Source organism: Empidonax traillii, unplaced genomic scaffold (genome assembly GCF_003031625.1).
Source record: "Empidonax traillii isolate 1590-97213 ecotype Southwest subspecies unplaced genomic scaffold, ASM303162v1 scaffold619:size634076, whole genome shotgun sequence".
Classification (NCBI taxonomy): domain Eukaryota; kingdom Metazoa; phylum Chordata; class Aves; order Passeriformes; family Tyrannidae; genus Empidonax; species Empidonax traillii.
The window spans coordinates 160,705-180,279 of NW_020955812.1; the positions used below are offsets into that span (position 1 = coordinate 160,705).

Below are 19,575 nucleotides of genomic sequence, written 5' to 3' on the forward strand. Positions count from 1 at the left end.
GGTGCCATGAGGATGGAGCCAGGCTCTGCTGGATGGTGCCAAGACACAAAGAGACAAAGACAACGGACAAGGACAAGAGGCAATGGGCAGAAACAGATGCACAGGACATTCCATCTGAACATAAGGAAGAATTTTTTTACTATGCAGGTGACTGAGTACTGGAACAGATTTTCCAGAGAGGTTGTGGAGTCTCCCTCACTGGAGATAGTCAAGAACCATCTGGATGCAATTCTGTGCCATGGGCTCTACGATGACCCGGCTTGAGCAGGAAGGTTGGACCAGATGGCCCACTGTGTTCCCTTCCAACCTGACCCATCCTGTGATTTTGTGACTCTGTGAAATGAAATTATAATACTAAAATGCTAGTTACACCACAATAGCTACTAAGGATCAACAATGGGAATATCAAAGCCTACAGTGGTACTCGACAAAATAACAGAAGAACTTAAAATATACTGCTATAGATGAACTCAATACCTAAAACAGCAATTTGTGTCATAACACAGCCTCTAACACCTTCACCGAAAAATTACATTTCACTGGCACCAGGTCTTGAACAAATGTAGAGTTAGATACGGTCATTACTTACTGGTTTAGTGTCACGTCTAGGATGAAAGATGATCCAAAAGCATCAACCTGGAAGCTGGCTCGAGCAATGTGGGTAGACTGCAATACAGAAAAGACGGGAATTACTATTCAGCCACAACAAAATATATTGTACTGGTTTGTGAATGCAGGAACAAAATACATATATACTAAATATATAGATGTTCCTTAATGTGACTCTGGACATCAACCGGTGGAGAACAGCTGAGATGTTACTGGTTTGGTCAGTCATTCAAAATTCTCACCAACATTACCTGAAAGAAACTGTTCATTCAGACAAACTCTCTTAAAGGATCATATAGTGAGGTGATAGCAGAGGGCTAAAATATCATTAGTTGCATTTTCTGTAAAGCTCTAACTCACTACCCTGTAACCTATCTCCTCTAAAAGGCTCCCAAAACTCCAGGCTCCTGAACAGTCACTAAAACCAAAGAAAAATGGGTGGTAGAAACATCTTTCCTTTCTTTCTTTTCTTCTTTTCTTTGCCATATACTTTCCCCAAATTAATTCCTTTCACAGTCCTATAGAGGACAAACATGAGAATACTTTGTAACTCAGGATCTATCAGAAACAGTGTTTTATTCTAGTAGTAGTTGAAGAAAACACTCAGCTATTCAATAGAAACACACTTATTTCTAGACCTGAAAACTCTCAAGAAACAGAATACCCATGTTACATAGCTAATTAATAGGAAAAGCTACTTGCAGACATTTTGGAGGAATATCAACTTTGTTCTTATTTTCTTTCCATTGAAATCTGCAAATTAAGATTTGAAGCATGTAGACAGAGGACTAAGAGGAAACACTGAGGAACCACTTACAGCTCTAAACTACAGTTCTCCAAATAAATACAATACAGGATAGTACAACTGTAACAAATGATTTATTGAAAACTCTGGGAAACACAGGACAGGACGGGATAATGTGAATCATCAAATTCACTCTCTAAAACTACTGGCAGGCTTTCAATAGGCATTAAATCCAGAAGAGCTGAGAATACCAGTTTCCCTGAAAAGGAACAGCAGCAAAGAAACAGAAAGTCGACGGAATCAGGACTTTTTTGATTACTACATTTTTTAGTTGCCCTATAGCAAAATTTTCTTTTCATGTCTACATATATAAGCATGAGTACTAATAAATAAAGAAGACAACAACCATGAATACATTTCCACAAACATGATGAATGTTTAAAAAAAAAAAAAAAAAAAAAGATGTCAGGACAGCTTCTCTTAGTAGAGGACCCTCAGGCTGAGGGCCCTCTATAAAAATGCCTGGCTACGTCATTGCAGTGGACATGCATGCAAAATTGCATGACAGGAAAATCCACACATTTACATTACACTTCAGAAGGACACAGTAAAACTGGAAAGCTTCTTAGAAAGTGCTTCAGTAGATCCAATTCAGTGTCAGATATCCTTTCGGCTATCCCCATTACACCTAACATAGGTCACAGATCTTTGCTAAGTGGTTCTTGTAATTTTTGGATGATTTAAGACCTTTTGTTTTGCACAAATGTATAGTCTTTGACCAACTAACTGAATATAACATATAATTTATCTTATCTGGGCAAATAATCTCAGTGATTAATTAGCATCAATATTAAAAGCCTACTTTCTATCCAAAAAAAAAGGTTAAAAATAATAAAAAAGCAAGCCAACAAACTAAAAAAGACACAGCCAGCTGGCAATGACAGACACCCCCAGAATGTAGACACCCACAGCATGTACGGCACCCACATATAGGACCATCATTTAGCTATTTCTGTCCTGCAGCAGCTATGCAACCACAAATACAGCAAAAACAACCATCAAAAAATTATCACATTACCATTGTTGTTTCTTTTCTACCTCTCAGGCTGCAGTCTGCTTTGAATGATTTTAAAATTTCATCTTCTCTTCCTGGATGTGAATTTTTAAGCTGCTGCTCACAAACAGGATGTGACAGGCCAAGTATCAAGTAACATACAAGGAGCCAATGGTAGTTTTGTCATTCCCTTGTTCCACTGCAGCACATTTGCTAACCTTAACTAACCTTCATTTACCTACCTGCACTGCAACAACCGCTTTCTGATCAAAGGAGGAATGGCAGCACAGTTGTTTGCTTATCATCATTATATTATTAAATGGAAAGAATATTCTAAAGCACTTCATTATTTCTGTTTATTAACAGTATATGCCATCATTTAGATCTCTTTACACAGTATAACCAAGTCTTCCATATGACCATATGGTGGTACCAAAAGACAGTTAGTCGGTAAGAAAAGAAAAAGCCTAACATGGATTTCTAGATGTACAGATACTAAATGTAGCATTTGGTATTAAAATGTATTCACCTCATAGACCATAAGAGCAAAAATGACTAGATTGTTTTGGCTTGTTTTTTAACCACATTGATTTGGTCCGGGAGATTTCCGCTCTTGAACATGTCTCTAAGATAAACAATTACAAGGCTAATGTATTTCTAAGGTGACCCTGGACCACAGTTACTCCCTGACAGAAACTGTTGATGTGGATTTAAGGGAGAAAATACCTCTCAATAAATTAATATGAAAAACATTACACAGATATAACCATCCCCCAAGACTCGTGATACAAACCCAGAAAGCTTACCATTAATTTTAAGCTCAAATGCAATCAAGTGTATCCCAAGGGTATTTCAAGCTTTCTGAGATACTAAAACAATTTGGATAGCCTGACAAACTCAGCCCTTTCCAGAAACTGCAGCCCCTCCTTCAGCCCTGATATGTGTTTGTAAAGCACTGTCACACTGCACGCTGTGGGCTGCTGCCAAAAATGAGCAGTTCTGCCCCATCCTGGCCATGTGTTCCCACCTACTCCCCCTTGTCAGCTCATGTGACTAGCCACAAAGTCAGATCAGCATCAGAAAATTAATCACATGGAGTGGGTCCAATTTTTGTCAGACAAATAAGCTGATCCAAATAAACCAGGAGGTAGATGTAATGCAAAGAAGCTGGAGGGCACACCCAAGAGAGACTGAACAGGAAGACAGATTCCCCCTTTCAATGGCAGATAACAAATCTCATTCAGCATAAAAAAACCCTATCCCTTAGGAGTTCCAGTCAGTACATTCTTAGGATAAAAGTTCTTCTAAATATCTGGTTAAGAACCACAAAATAAAGGAATGGATTTTAAAGTCTTGGCTCTACCTGCCTGCTCACTGAATAGATAAAACAGCCAGCTGCAAAGAAGTTTACATTCATAGACATGTGTCAATAAAAGAACCCAAAGAAAGGAAATAAATACTTTTCCATCTATACCACCTCATTCGAGCAGAAGTAACAAGATCAACACCTGCAAAGGTTTCTCTACACCACTGAAGCAAGACAATCAATTATGTCATTCAGTTCTCAAACCAAGGAATTTTCTCAGAAACTTTGAGGCTTTTCCAACAACCATCAGTTTGACACATCAATGGCTGACAACTGAGTCATAAAAGGGAAGTTCTTGGAGACCAGAAGAGATATACTCAATGCAGAGCATGAACAAGAGCCAAGAAAGGAGAAGCTAACAACTTAATGGAAGAGCGCAACGACATGCCTCCAGCACAATCAGAAAGTTCTGAACTTTTAATGTCATGCAAGTGAAGAAGGAAAATACCAATAACAACTCTGAAATTAGCTGCAGTACTTTCAGATGCAATTTCTAGTGGCACATGAAATGTATTACCCTGCAAGTCCCTCCAGCAGAAAATACTAAGCATCCCACGCATCTAGTGCCACTATATGCGAGTTAACTTTTGTTAAAGATTGTGAAGTTTAAGCATCTCAGCGAATGTCTGAAAGGAATCAAAAGTAAATGGAGTGGAAAGGATTATTTCAACTCACTAAGCACAATGGTATTTTATCTAAAACAAAGATTAAAAGCTTGAATTCTAGAAAAACAAAAGTGGTATGCAAACCTTCCTGCCAAACCAAGAGCAATGTGATTCCAATTATTTTAAATCACCTGCTCCATGCCTCAGGGATCACTGCCGTAACAGAGGAGATGGACAATCAGTACCAAATATGACTACTTATTATTACAAAGAAACACAACTGAATAATGATGTCCCCCCTGGCTGGGGTTCAGCTTTCTCCAGAAACTGGCCCAGAGGAACAAGGATCTGCAAAGGGAATGCATTGGCATCAACTACAACCAACATACATCACTGCAGATCAACATCACTGCACTGCACTGGAGGTAACCTTAAATGTGTTTGGAAGACTTTCATTTCAAATAGGTCAAATGCCTTAATCACCAGTGAAACACTTACAAGCTGCACACTTTCTTTAATAATCAAACTAACAAGAATTTTGAAAGGAAAAATTTAGAAATTTTCTTCACGTTGTATATAATTACCTCAGTGTTGAAAGCACCACAGTAACATGATGACTGATATCTTTCCTCATAAAATAAGGAAAAATAATAAAAAATATATCATGATGCAACGTGCAGTTCCTCATAACAAGTTTCTTCCTTCAGAAATATCCTTAATAAAGCACTTAGATGCTTTTTAATAAGTTTTACTGGAAGAGATAACAATTTCCATCAAAAATGAACGAATTTTTTTTGTAAAAAAAAAAAATTAGGAGAAAATCCTATTTATATGCTTGCCCTTTGATGTAAAGAATTTTATATTTACTACTATTTATAGCATTGTGGTTTCTAATTAAAAGATTCTGATCAAATTTGTAGACTTAAAAGAAAAGCACCAAGAGAATCAAGAGATAAAATAATACTGGAGGATACAGGAAGAGAACTTAGAAACTATGCTTTGGAGTTTGCAAGAACAATGAGGTTTTACAGCAGATATTTGGGGATTTAGTCACATTTACAAAATAATAGATTCCTTAGATATTAATTTAATTTCCCCCCTCTCTATTTCACAGAACAGAAATCTCAGCTTGCTAACAATCCTTTAAGTGTGCATGAAATAACTGTTTCTTGAGTTCAGTAAGGACACAGCTAAGCCAACAGGAAATCAAAATAAATATTTTAATGAAATTAAATGACAAGTATACTAAAACTTTTATGCAGATTTATCTAAAAAAAAATTAACTGCTGGTTTGAAAACAATCATTACACTTAAATTTATACTAGAGTGGAGGAATACAGCGCTAATTGGCGCATGTACACATAAAAGGACAATTTTCAGCCTCAGTTTTGTTGTAATAAATCCAGAGTTACGGAGTGTACTGTTGCTGTATGTAAAGTAAGAATTTTTTTTCAAAAACTGAATTTTTTACTTGTACTGGGAAGAAAAAAAAAATTAAAACTTTGCTCAAAGACAAAATTCAGAAATACACCTAGGTCTAATATTAAAAATAAATATCCAAAGTGAAAGAATCTTCTTTAAAATATACACAATAAAATATAGCTGCAACATGATTTCCTCAGGCCTTCTCTATTGCCATTTGCAAATATCTAATTTTAACCAAAGGTTCAGTGTCACTGAACTGGATCCACATATCATAGTATATTTAACAACTACAAAATCTCTTTTTTTACTGTCTCTGGCATTCTTATAATATTTATAGGCATTCACTTGCTGTATTAATAACCATTATTTTCTCATGCAAACTCTCTCTTTTTATCCATTGCATAAATCTAAATATCTATGGGGCACAGAGGAGGGGGGGGGGCGCTATTTATCTAATGAAAAATTGCAGAATAGAATCATGGTTTTTACAAAAGGCTTTTACGGGTGCCTCTGCTTTTACAGCTGCACATTTAGTAAACAAGTTATTTATTCTGAGAAAAAGCTAGAAATAAGAAAATATTTTAATAGGTCCACGTTCATTTTTTAATCCTGGATCACATATCTGTTCTCCATGCCAAGTGAGGGTGGAGCAAAGGGAGCCCTAAACACCATCAGCTGCAGTGTAGTGCCAAGGTCCAGTCCACTGCGGTCGTAAATATGACCTAAAATAACTTTTTTCCATATAAATATCATAGTGTCAATGAACTCTAAGACAGAAGCAAGAACTACTTGTACCTCTAAAATGCCAGTAATTAGTCTTCTCAACAGAAAAAAAAAAAAAAAAAAAAAAAAAAAAAAAAAAAAAAAAAAAAAAAAAAAAAAAAAAAAAAAAAAAAAAAAAAAAAAAAAAAACCAAACAAACAAAGAAACAAAATCCAAAAAACCTTTTTTGTTTATTTGTGTGTTCGAAAGCAAAGGTTGTTTGAATTTATTCAGTATAGTAAGGGCGGGGAACAGCAACAAGCACAAACCAATGCAGTGAATTGCAGGTGTCACTGCTGCAGAGCCAGTGCCTCGGCAGCAGCACAGATCCTTCTGAGGTCCTGCAGGTGTGTAATGCTGAGCTCCAGAGACTTGGCTGCATCTGCTCACACACCTCGACCCAGATCTCCACCCAGCACTCCAAAACCATGAGCATCTTTGAACAGTTACAACAGACTGACTAAAAAAATATAATTCTGATTTCCCCCTGAAAACTTCTCTTCTTGCTCTCCTTCCACACCTCCACTTCATCTTTCTCAAAAATTCATACAAGGTTAAATGATGGAACAATGAAGACAGGAAAACTATCAGCATGTCATTGATAGCAAATTTAGCGTGAGCTACCATTTGACTAGATCTTACACTCATTGTGCTTTCAAGTATAGAGGATGATGTTAATTTGATTCTAAAATTTTGTTTATAACTTCTGATTTCCTAAGAGACTAATTGCTGCAAATCTTCATATCACTGTGATAAACTGCAAGAACTTTCGGGAAGCTGTATTTATTTTTCCCCCTTTTTCTGGAAGGGAAGTATTAAAGATTCCTGTATAAAAGGTTACATACAGCTAATGTGCAAGAGGTCGTAAAAATATCACTACTGGAGCAAAAGCAGAAAATTTGGTGCCTGCTCAACCTTGTATTTTTAAAATGCACTCAATAAGGTTTTTCATCAAATACTAATGACTAGGGGAAGTATGACCAAGTAGGTTGTTATAAGTGTGATAAATCAAGTACAGGGTGACAAACAGAAAACAAACAAAAGTCATGAATGGAAACTTGCAAAGTTCGGAATCTTTTCCTGCAACAATTCAAATAAAAACTTTGATAACTGGTTGGAGATCACACTTGTAAAACCAAGCAAGGGAGCAGAGACTCATCCTGTGACCCAGGAACACCACAGTTTCCACTGCCCTCCATGGCAACTGGGCTTTCAGAGGGTCAAATCTAACAATAAAAGGAATGCTAGATACAACAGCAGTAGTGCAATGTGTTCCATCTATCTCACTCAATAGCCCAGGACCTGATGGCACAATCAGATGGGGAAACTACTTCCTTGTGAAGAGAAACATGAGATCAGATGGAAAGGACTTGAACAAGGACAATCTTTCCTCAGTGAAATACTCCTCTCCCAAGGATGCCTGGCAGTTTTGGGTCAGCAGAACCCAAATGAGCCTCTAGTCGTGGACAGCTGCAGCAAGAGAGGCAAACAACCAACACACCACCCATCTGCAGGGGGAGAGAACACAAAACAAGGGCAGCAACGCACGCGCCATAGGCAGCACTGGACCCATCTGGACCACTGTGTCATCTATCTACAGAAAGGGCTATTGTCTCAGGGGCCCCATCTAGGCAAAAAGGAAAACTCAATGGATCTCACAGTCAGGAGAAGTGAAGGCATTTCCTTCGCCAAAGCAGATGGTGCCTTGAGGTCATTTTTAGCTGCATGTTTTCCAAGCTCTGAAATGAATCAATAATATTTCAAAACTCCCTTTTCAGCATCTCTTGTTGGCTTCACAAATGAGGGAACAGAGTTCCACTACCAGAGGAATCTACAAAACCCCTTCGTTATGCCATCTTTACATTACAAACTGACACCTACACTACTCTTTGACACCTAAAGCCTCCCAACTTGGGTAATTTCTCCCATGAACAGCTCTGGACACCAGCAGAAAGTTTAGCAACATCTTGTCAGCATCGTGGGTTAAGAAGAGCTTGACAAAACTTGCAGACTGTTAGGCATGCCAATACATTGCTCAATCAATTCCACAGATAATACTTTTTAAATATGACTCACCCTCTACATTTAAGTATTAAAGTCCTGCTTGCAGTTGAAAAGTGCAAGAAAAGCAAACTTCAAAACTCCTTTTCCTCTTGATACAGACTAAGAGATCAAAACAAATCAACATTTTCACTGTATATATTTTCTGAAACAACTGATGGATTTTTTTTTTTTATTCCCACAGAATTTCAGGGGTTGAAATAGTATTCCTACATACTATAGTCTCCTGGGCGATTTTTGAGCTGTAAGTCAGGGCTGTAGCTTCCATACTCCCATACATCACATTTCCATTAAAAGGCATTTACCTTTTTCTAAACCTTGTAATAGTACTTCATTCTGGAATATGTTTTTTCTAAAGCATGGCCATTTGCTACAGTTTTCTGGCCTGGCAACACCCACTTCATTAAAAAAAAGGAAAGACAGAGTAGAATAAAATTTAGTATAGTTAGACAAATCAGAGCTGGTCAAATTACCAAATGAATCACCAAATCTCACTGTATGATGGCAAATGCCCAGCAGCAATGCCGTGCTTCCTTAACTTATTTTAACTGAATCCAATTTTCAAGCTGCACTCCTAATGACACAACAGTTAAACGGCTCTATGTCATTTGCCCCTTTCTCTGATTTTTACGTAATCAATCGTGTCTTTAATTCATGTGACACTGGCTTTCCATTTGAACTTACCCAATCAGCAAACCCCCATCATGGGAGTGCATGCCACATCTTGGTAGAGCACATCCTGTCCATATGCTCAGCACTCCCATGCAGCACTTCAGCCACCTTTGCTGCTCAATGCTCATCAATAAAGTTTCTGGGAAAAAGAACATCAGCATTCCCTCACACAGTTCTCCCACCAAAGTATTAAATGCTTTGCAGATGTGCAAAGTTCTCATCTGCACTGAACATACCTCCATCTGAGGAGAAAGACGCTGTTCCACATCCATGCTTGGCAGTGGCTCAGCACAGCTGCCACTGCACAGTTCATCCCTGCAGCACTGATTTATCCTCCTCAGATTAATGCAACTATTGCAGTGGCTTCAGAGGAGTACTATGAGGGGGCATCCTCAGCTAGGAAGAGCAAAATTTCATCTGACAGGCCTCTGTGATCCTATACATGTTCCAAAAGACATCTCTGCGGAACAGTGTATCCATACAGTATCTAGGAGGCCACTGGCAAGCCAAAGGAAAGAAGATAACTAGAAGGGCTCTGAAGGATTTCTTGTCTGAAAGTTTTCCAGAGACAATCATAGCAAATTTGACCTAAGATAAATTATGCGAGTCAAAACTAGAGAAAAGGGAGACAGGTTGGGAATTGCAGTGATTTTTTTGAGATGTTAACTACAGCAGTTTTGATTAACATGCAAGAAACCAACAATACACTATTTCTAGAAAATACAATACTGAAAAAATATTATATGGGGACAAAAACACTGAACCATATCAGTAGATGAATGAGAAAGAGATACTGTGTAAGAAGACACCACAATCCTGTGTCCAAGACTGGTAAGCTTCATCCTCAAGTAGTATTGGACTTTACCCTCCACATCCACAGTTATCTAGATTGAGAGAATTTACATGGGCCTGGCCTGGCAACCTAATCCTCTGACAAAGATCAGTGAACTACTTCCCATGAAGCAGAAGGGCATTCTACCTGGGAGAAGCAACTTTGTCTCAAACACATAGGAGTGGAAGACAAAGAATCCTCTCAAGGTGGCTGCACTAAGTGGAAGGACCACAAAACTCAGCAGAGCTGATTTGGGAGGGAAAAGCACTGAAACAGCACTAGCCAGAAGGACCCATAAACTACAGACCTGAACCTTATCAGGCTTTTGAAGGTTTCATAAAGTTCAATTGACCTTTAAGAAGTGTTTGATAGGATAACTGAGATAATGTTTTCACAAGCAGAGCCCTAAAGAAAGTTGTTAGTTTTGAGTCACTTAAAGATTGGCATGATTATTGGAAAAAATACAAAAGGGACCTGGACTACCAGAAGGACAATATAATACCAGATCTACCATGACTGTATGACACATATGTCCATAATGTTCTTATGGAAAAAGTTTCAGAGTGAACGTTAATGTCACATGTAGTTTGACCATAATTTGGCTAAATCTCAGCAAAGTTTATCATGACATTACTTGGAATACAACACGGTTCTACACCATGAATATGTTATAGCTGATATAGCTGATTAGACACTGCAGGGGTCCTAGAACATGCACTCTCCATGAAACAGTGGCAGAAAGAATATTTGGTTTGATCTTGCACTCAGGGGCACCAACACAGACCAGGAGTGAATACAGATACATTGATTACCAGAGCTAGAAAGCTCTATCAGACTTTGCAGTTACTACACTGATCCTGGGAACAAGCAAATTTTGGGGAAATACTTTCTATACAAATTGTTACATCTGAGCCTTTAAGATCCTGCTTGACTGTATATAAGCCTGTTTTATGTGATTAAGCCATAGCTTTAGGAATATCTCTCTTTTCAACACTGCTATGGCACAAGCAAGAGAAGATAACACAAAACAGAACTTTCCATGCAGTCCTTTTATCCAAACTAGGATTTTCAAATATATCTATGTCTTTTTACCACCCCTCAAAATCTGAGTCCCGATACAATGTTTCTGCAACATGAACTCTGAAGCAGCAGCTACCAGAGGTTTGTTGACGGCTGATTTTTTGGACTTATGCACTTACTGTCATAACAAATCTCATTATCGAGCAGGAAAATACTTTCACTGAGCTTGCAAAGAAGGATAAATTAGGAATTTGAAATATTCTTTGCCTATAAAATACCAAAACACACTATGAGTATTTTATAAAAAGGTGTATCTGAAAGTCCCTCTTACATCCCTCTTATATTTGAGAAACCAAAGAACACTCTCAATGCCCTTGCATCATTCAACAATCTATAGCAAAGCAGGGCTTTCAGGAAGGCCAGATCTGCACCAAAAGTACAGGTATTTTAACCATCATTTACATATTCATTAAGTATTGCTAAGTTGGTGAAGTATCTTACCCCTACATGAATATTGTAGAACTGTGTACAGGGAACATGCAGGAAAGTATCACACACACTTTGCCTAACGTCTTATCAACTTTAAGGGAAGAGTAAGAAGAGGTAACAAGGCAGGAAGAAAACCAAATTCAGCAATAAACCAAAAACATGTTATTACTCACTATGGCCCAGTTGAGCCTCCAGCCCATTGGTTTTCTGATAGGATGATCAAAAACTGTGCCCAAGTTTCTCCAAGAGACAAGAGTCATTAGATTAAGTGAACAGAACGTAATTTTTAAAATTGGACAATTTCTCATGACACTTCTGTTTTCAACAGTCAGCATCCATCCATCCCAAACTCTAGAGATGTTTTATTAGCCACTCAACAGTCAGCACTCATATTTTAACCAAAAAAATTACTAGTTGGTTGAGCTACCCAACACAGTAACTTACAACAGAAGTTGACAGTAACAGAACAGAAAGCAAGAGTGTTTTAAACAAAGTCAGCAGTTTCAGAAGCAACTATAAAGAACAGGGATATTCTGTTGAAGACTAGAGCAAGAGGCCAAGAGTCAGAGAATCCAATAGCAAAGACTAGGAAACACCTGAATAACAAATGAAGATTTCAACTCTAAGTGTAAGCAGAGCTATGCAAACTCAGCATGACGGAGCAAAGCTTCACTGCAATTGATTATTAACAATAAGAAGTCATTTAAGAAACCTGCAAGCCATGCTTCCGAATCGGTGTATGCAATTCTATCACTTGGTCACAAACAATTCAGAAATACAGGCTGTGGAAGGCAAATAAATTCTTTGCTAAAACCTACTGACTCACTCTGGACTACAAAAACATGTACTTCTGTCTCAGACAGCTCAGTCCTGGAGCCCTTTCACACCAGGCTCCCTACAATCAGGTCAGCCCTTTTACTCTCTAGGAAGGAATCCAGCGTATCTTCATGACAACTGGCAATGAGCAAGTGAAAAACAGCTTGACAAACAGAAATTGCTATATTATGAATGCCTTGCACAAACAGCAGAGATGAGTGAATCTATGTCCATAGTAGGTAAGAACCTTGTTCCCACTGAAAATCATAGCAAATCTCACATACTTCCATATCAACACCTAGATATATCAAAAATGGATAATGCAATGACAGCCACAAGAGGAACAATATTGTCCCTCTCTGACTGTGTGTGGAGACCTAGTAGCATGACCATGAAGTGCTGCCTTAAAGAGAACTGGGACCCTTCACTGGTGTTGAGTGGCAATCTCCAGCTGAGAGCAAGATCACTTTCAAGTTTATACCTAGGGTTCAGGGAAGGCATCTGTTAGGTGAAGGCATGTAGCGGTCTGGTACTCTAATCATCAGCTAGAAAATAAACCTCATCTTCCCAACGAGATCATCTGACCCACAGCAAACTACAAACAACATATACTTCTGTCTCCAGACGCAGTTCAGTCACATTTTAACGAAAAACACATCTGCATAGTACTGACTAAAGGAGAATATTAAGAAACTTGTGGCTTCCCATGTGCCTCTTACAATACCAAAATATGGCTCAAGGCACGGAGTTAAAAGGTTCCTTATAAGTGTCCACAGTAGGAGCTTTCCTTCCTTTAAATACAAAAATCCTAGCTTAGCCTGCACTGAATGCCCCTGACATTGAGGACTTTCATCTTTTAATAGGCTTATTTATGCAACTGTAAAGTAAGTGTCCATTGCTAAGATCCTGGATTGCATTAATAATTATATAATATTAGCATATTTTTAGATATATCTTATCTTGATTACTCTTTAGATTAAGTGCTGTGCAGCTGCTAACAGGCCCCCTTTGGGGAACAGAGAAATTAAAACACGGGAGTGTCACAGATACTGGTAGTGACTCTATTCCACAATGGAATTAACAGTAGAAACGCAAAGTCACAGAAATTCTCCAATATCTACTATATACTGTATGTTCAAACATTAATGACACGAATATGTAATAGCCTACAACATTTGTCTTGTGCTGTGTTCTGAAGTCCAGTAATCTTTGACAACTACAACTGTGAGCACATTAATTTTTCTTAAGCAGTTACATTCTGGGCTTCTAGGAAAAGTCCACAGATTATTTTCTTTACTATTTAATAGTAGAACATGCACGTAGAGAAGTCACTCAGTAGTTATGGCAATGGCCCAAAAACCCCAAAACAAACAAAACAAAAGAGGTTGCTAGAGAAAAACCCCAACAAATGATAAAAATAAACCATGCATTTTTAGAAATCTGCAATCCATCACTTCCCAGTCACTCCTGCCTTCAATTAGCTCCTTTCACCTCCTTTTATCGTATTACATTCCTCTGGCTCAACTCCATCATAAGCCTATTCTAAAACTCCTGATCTGCAAAGGCTTCGCTTTGCTTCTGTGTTCCCCTGCATGATCATCTTCTTCATTTCCCTTTGTGCAATTCCAAACTCAGGCTTGCACCCTTCTTGTACAGCTTCTGCCCTTTCTGCAGCTAAAGCTTTCATCCAGGAATTAAAGGAATCCGATCCGATTTAGCACAACTTCCCTCTCTCCAGCTTATGTCTCTCTCTGCTTTTATCTTTATCCAATTCAAAACACAACTACGTTGTTTTACATTAATTCAACTACAGCCTTGTTGTCTAGTCCTCTGACTGCACCCTCCCATTCAGGTATCTTTGTTTTTCTAGACATGGTTGTTTGTCCTTCACTCACTGGAGATTCTTCCTGAATGCTTCAACCTCCTCCGAGAAGTATCCTCCTTAAACTAATCCTTAGGCCCTTAGTTTTGGGTTGAAATCTCTATTCCAGACCATTTTTTCTAAATCTCATATATAGTTGTTCAAAGACTACTAGCAACAGATAGAATAGGGTATGGAGACAGAATGGATTGAATCATAAAACAAACCAACACATGAATATGTTATGGATGGAGAGGGAACCTCTGTTCCCCTACCCTTCATATGCCACTGATCTTGGACTGTTAACTCTTCAGAGCAGGTATGGGTGTCTCTTTGAGAAAGAGAAGAATCCAGCATCTTTATGTGACTTTCACCACACCCACAAAAGCAACCACAAAAGTTAACTCCATGAAGTCAGTCCATAACTTCGATAAGCATTCTGGTAGAGGTAAGAGTGTTGGAGTTTTTATGGGATGCTAGACTTTAGGAGTCAGGATATCAAATTACTCAACTGCAACAGTTAACAGTAACACTACAAAAGTACCTTCCTAAATGCAGCTTCTACAAAACTTCATTTAAGCAAAGTCAGCCATGCTGCTGGTCCATTACCACCGAGCTGACTCAGATTTCTGGGCAAGGGATGCAGTATCCTGCAATTAGGATGTAACCATGCCCTGTGCCAGAATCACAGAAAATCAGTACTGCTCCACTTGGTTTGGCCTGCTCCGCAATTTTCTTCCTCCAATGCACTGCCAGGTACTGTATCCTTCAGTGAGTAACAACCATCAGATACCACGGGAGAGGCTGGAGATATTTTAAGCAGCAGAGGGGAAACTTCTTGATCGGGAAGAAAAGTTGCAGTTGCACAAAGAGCTTTACACATTTCCATCAGAGATTCTACACATTTACATTGGTTTAGTGATGGGACTGTTGTGAAATAAATGCATTTAACCCTTTTAAAACCATTTGTCTTACTTTTTTTTCTACTTGGAGTGATATTCATACTAACAACTTAACTATGTGAGAATGACTTGAAAAGTTTTTATGAGCATAAGATTTGGTGAATAAAAGCTGAGACATTCAGAAAATAAAAACCATTAATTAGCAGTTTCCTCTGTAAGACCAGTATTTTAATCATTATACTAGAGCCAAATGCAACCATTACTATGTTTTAAACAGACATACCACGAAGTGTTTCAACTTGTGACCGTTCAGGGGCCTTCAAAGAATCCTGAAATGCCTATAGGACTTTTTTTCCTTTTTTTTTTTTTTTTCTTTTTTTTCAAGCAAAGCATTACAGAACTTTAAGAATCCTATTTTATTGTACTGTAAATATGGTCTTCACATCTGAAAAATATTTACATAGAATAAGTCACTTTCAGAGGCAAATAAATATGCTATGAAGAGCCTGCTTATTATTTAACTACACAAAAAGAATACAAGCTGTCAGTGCTTATACTTTATAGATTATAAAAAAGAAATATGAGACAATTTTTTCACTGATTTTGTTACTTAAACATAAAGTAGTCAATTGGAAAAGGAAGAAATGAAGGCCTGCAACTCATCTTGGATGTCAGCAGTTGCTTCAAATGCACAAATTTTATATTCTTCAGTAACAGCAAAGACTCAATGTTTTTTATCCTTTAGATGGAGCAGCCATGTACCACCTCAAACATGATGGTTAGTGGTCACGACGAAAATCATTGTATTTTAATACAAATTGGGGTGCATAATTGTTAAAAGTTAGAAGGATTGGTCTTCATACAACAGAAATATGTTTTATAACATAAACAGTGCTAAGGTTACTGGTTGGACTCGATGATCTTTGGTCTTTCCCAACCTGAACGATTCTATGACTCTACAGAATTTGTAAACATTCCCCGGTTTGGGTAGCAAACGATGTTTACGTTAAATTGCTATGTTACGTTCACATGTTATATTCCAAGCAATTCCCCTCCGATTTCCAATTTCTATTTATAAAATCACATCCGAGCCCACAGAACACAAACCCACCCTGCCCCGCGTTTCAGACAGAAGCCGAAATTAAGCCGCGGCGTTTTAAGTCCCGCTGCCGCAAAGGCGCCGCAACTTTCATTTCGGGGCCCCCGGCCGCCGCAGGCAGCGGGCTGTGCCCGCCCGGGCCCCCGCTGACGACCGGGGGAGGGCACTGCCAGGCACGGGGACCATCTTAACTAATTCGGGCGCCGCTGCGGTAGGACTGGCATCCCCAGCGCTCCTGCGGGAAATCGAGCCGCGCGTCTCGCCGAGCATCGCAGTGCACTGAGCGTTATCCTTCAGCGGTACAGACACCCTTGCGGAGGGTGCGGCGAGGCTCCTCGGCACCGCCGCCCCTGCCGCGCCGGGCGCGGGCCCCTCTCCCCAGACTCCCCCGGCCGTCCCCGGGCCCCTCTCCTCCCGCTGCCCCGGCCGTGCCCGGGCCGCCCGCGACTCCCCCGCCTGTCTCTCACCTGTGTCCGCGCCGCCTCGCTCCGCACCCGTGTGCTCAGCGCCGGCCACCGCGCCCCGCCGCCGCCCTCGCCGGAGACCAGCCGCACGGGCCTGATGCTCTCCCGCTCCGCGAAGCGGCTCTCGCCCCGCCGCCCCGCCGCCGCTGCCGCCGGCCCGGAGCCTCCTGGGCAGGGGAGAGGCACCGTCACCCGGCTGCGCCCTCGCCCCCAGCGCGCAGGCTGTTGCGGGGGCTCCGTTTCCAGGGGGCTCCGCAGCAGCCTCGGCGCAGCGTCCCCCCCTCCCCGCCGCCCCCGCCCCGAGAGCGGCGGCGCTGCCCCGCGGCTCACCTGGGGCAGCCGGCAGGGCGCAGAGCGCCAGGGAGAGGAGGCAGGCGGCAGCCCGCATGGCGCTGCCCGCCGCCCCGCTCGCCGCCGTGTGCCGCCCCGGCTGCCGCCGCCGAGCGCCGCCGGCTCCGCGCCTGCACGGGCGGGGGGGCTGCGGGGCCGCGGGGCCGGGGCTGCCGAGCTCCGCCCCGCCGCCGCGCCGAGCCCCCTGCCAGCTGAGGAGATGGCGAGAGCCGCCGAGCCTCCCCGCAGAGCCCGCTTGGAAGAGGGAAGTGCTGGGAAATGTAGTCGTTCGCCGGGTGTGAGGGAGCGGGGCGAGATCGCAGGGGAAGCCCCGGAGTCCAGGGAGCGCTGCAGGGATTCCGCAGCCCCCGCCCCGTGGGGCCGCCTCGCTACCGCACCGCCCCGGTTCCGCACTGCTCCGGGGTAAGGGAACCCCCGCTGCAGAACTTGCCTCCGCTGGCAGCCCCACCTGCGGGTGAAGGCGGGGGAGTCTCTGGGGACGCAGGCGGAGCGTTCCCCCCCCTCCGTCCCCCCCTTTGGCCGTATTGCGGCCAGCCCCCTCCCCTTACGTGTTCATTTTCAGAGTAAACCTTCATTTCCTCATCTATGATCTTTTTTCTTCCTTTCTTAAATTTCTACTACCTCCCCGCTTTCTCCACTGGACTAAAAAAGAGAGAAGAAAAGGATTACAACGCAGCATCGTTTCTTTCACGCTACAACACGCTGTCCTGGACTAAGGAAGAGGCAGAAGTGTCAAGGAGCCTCCACGATGTCTGTTCCCCGAAACGCGAGGATTATTTTCCCTCAGCGGACGCATGGCTGCATCTGCAACCCAATTCTACACTCCCACCTACCGGGAAGCCGAGGGCAGCAGTGCTACCTCTCGGTACTGTGTATCTCACCTTTCTTAATTAACTACGTTTCTTTCTGAAAATGGGACAAGGGTGGTTTTGCCTCAAGCGTTCCTGCCGCCGCCGTTTTCCGAAGGGGCGACAGCAGAACTGCCACGGTACGCAGTCGGAGGGAGTGGAAGGAGGAGGGGTGTCAGAGCAGCATAGTGGCAGATGCAGCTCGATACCGGCCCAGGCAAGAGAATACGAGGTCAAACTACCCACTGCAAGGCTTGTACCAGTTGTAAGCACATAATAAAGAAGGAGGTGGCATCACAGTAAATGGTACTGAAAGCTGCTGCTCGTTGTAGACTCGAAGTTTAAAAGAATAAACAAACAAAATATTTATTTTCATAATCTTAAAACCGTTATGCGGTTGCATATATTTATTGTATTGCTTGCACTGACAACAGCCAGAACACCCAGCACCTCCATTTCTGCTCTTGGGAGCGTTTCTGCCTGCCGGGGTGCCTTCCACGGGCTCCTCACGGGAGGGACTGCACTCCGGGCACAGCTTGGCTACGGCCACCTGCCCCTCCCAGAGCTACCCGAAGGGGAAGGTCCGGGCTCCTGACACGATTTCTCAGTAGGTCTTACCTTACTTACACGGATCCTCTATTAAAAGAAGCCATTAGAGGACAGAAGAAGGAAATTCAGTTTCTCATGATTTGTTTCCATGACATGAAAACAGACAAAATGACAGTCCAACAAGCTGAGGATAGGGAGCACAGTATTGCATCTGGAAATACATATTAATTTGGAGGAAAACGTTGCTAATAAGTTTTGTGCTGTCTTGTTTACACTACACTCACACACTACAAGCAAGATATATCCATTAAATCCTCAAGCAGTCACTGAAATTGTGCACAATTAGCTTATAACTCTGCTGTGGGCTGTCAAAAGGAGCATGGGTAGGGTGGGTAAAGAAAATGAGGAAGTGCCATTTATGGAAAGAAAAATCAGTACTATAATACGATGTTTCAGTCTTCTTATGAAAGTCATCAATCCTTATATTTCAGGCTGCAGCCGACTGCTAGTTATTTCAGTTACACCAAACTGTCCCCACTGGCACACTATTTCACAGCTTCTTCTGCCACTATTTCTGAGAAAATTCATGACATTTGGTATATATTACTGTTAGGCAGTAGTTACACAGTACAGTCACACACTGATTTCCTGGATCAGGACATCATATATTTCTTTTTTCTCTTGCCATTACCAGTGTTCAGATCTAGTGTAGATGTCCCACATGGAAGGTTCACCAACCCAGCACCAGCCAAGGCCTGGCTGCTTTTAAGTAATGACAATGAATGCAGAGTTCTATCCAGTCTGTGTGCTCAGGGAAGGTTGTGAGCTATAATACATACGCTTCATGAAGACAATCCTTTTTTAGTATGCCAATTCCATTTTGGTCAAACCCTTCACTACTTTCAAGAATAATTTTTAATACTTTTTTTTTTTTAAATACAACCAACTAATAAGACAAAGGTATTTTAAAATCGTGTGTGCTAGAAGTGATTAGCCAAAATAGAGCTGAAAAAGCTTTTATTTGCAAACCTTTATTGTTTACATC

The 19,575-nt window shown here is 41.2% G+C and overlaps 1 protein-coding gene across 6 annotated transcripts in view; it reads right to left on the reverse strand.

Moving 5' to 3' along the window:
• Window positions 1-17,174, reverse strand: part of ADAM22 (ADAM metallopeptidase domain 22) — a 128,836-nt gene extending 111,662 nt beyond the window's left edge. For all 6 annotated transcript variants that reach the window (XM_027898709.1, XM_027898708.1, XM_027898707.1 and 3 more), the window contains exons 1-3: window positions 17,113-17,174; window positions 16,786-16,949; window positions 590-666 (exon numbers count right to left, since the gene is read on the reverse strand). In XM_027898709.1, coding sequence (XP_027754510.1) covers window positions 590-666; window positions 16,786-16,949; window positions 17,113-17,170 — 299 coding nt within the window. In that variant the 5' untranslated portion in view covers window positions 17,171-17,174. The remainder of the gene's footprint in view (window positions 1-589; window positions 667-16,785; window positions 16,950-17,112) is intronic.
• Window positions 17,175-19,575: the final 2,401 nt, after the last annotated feature.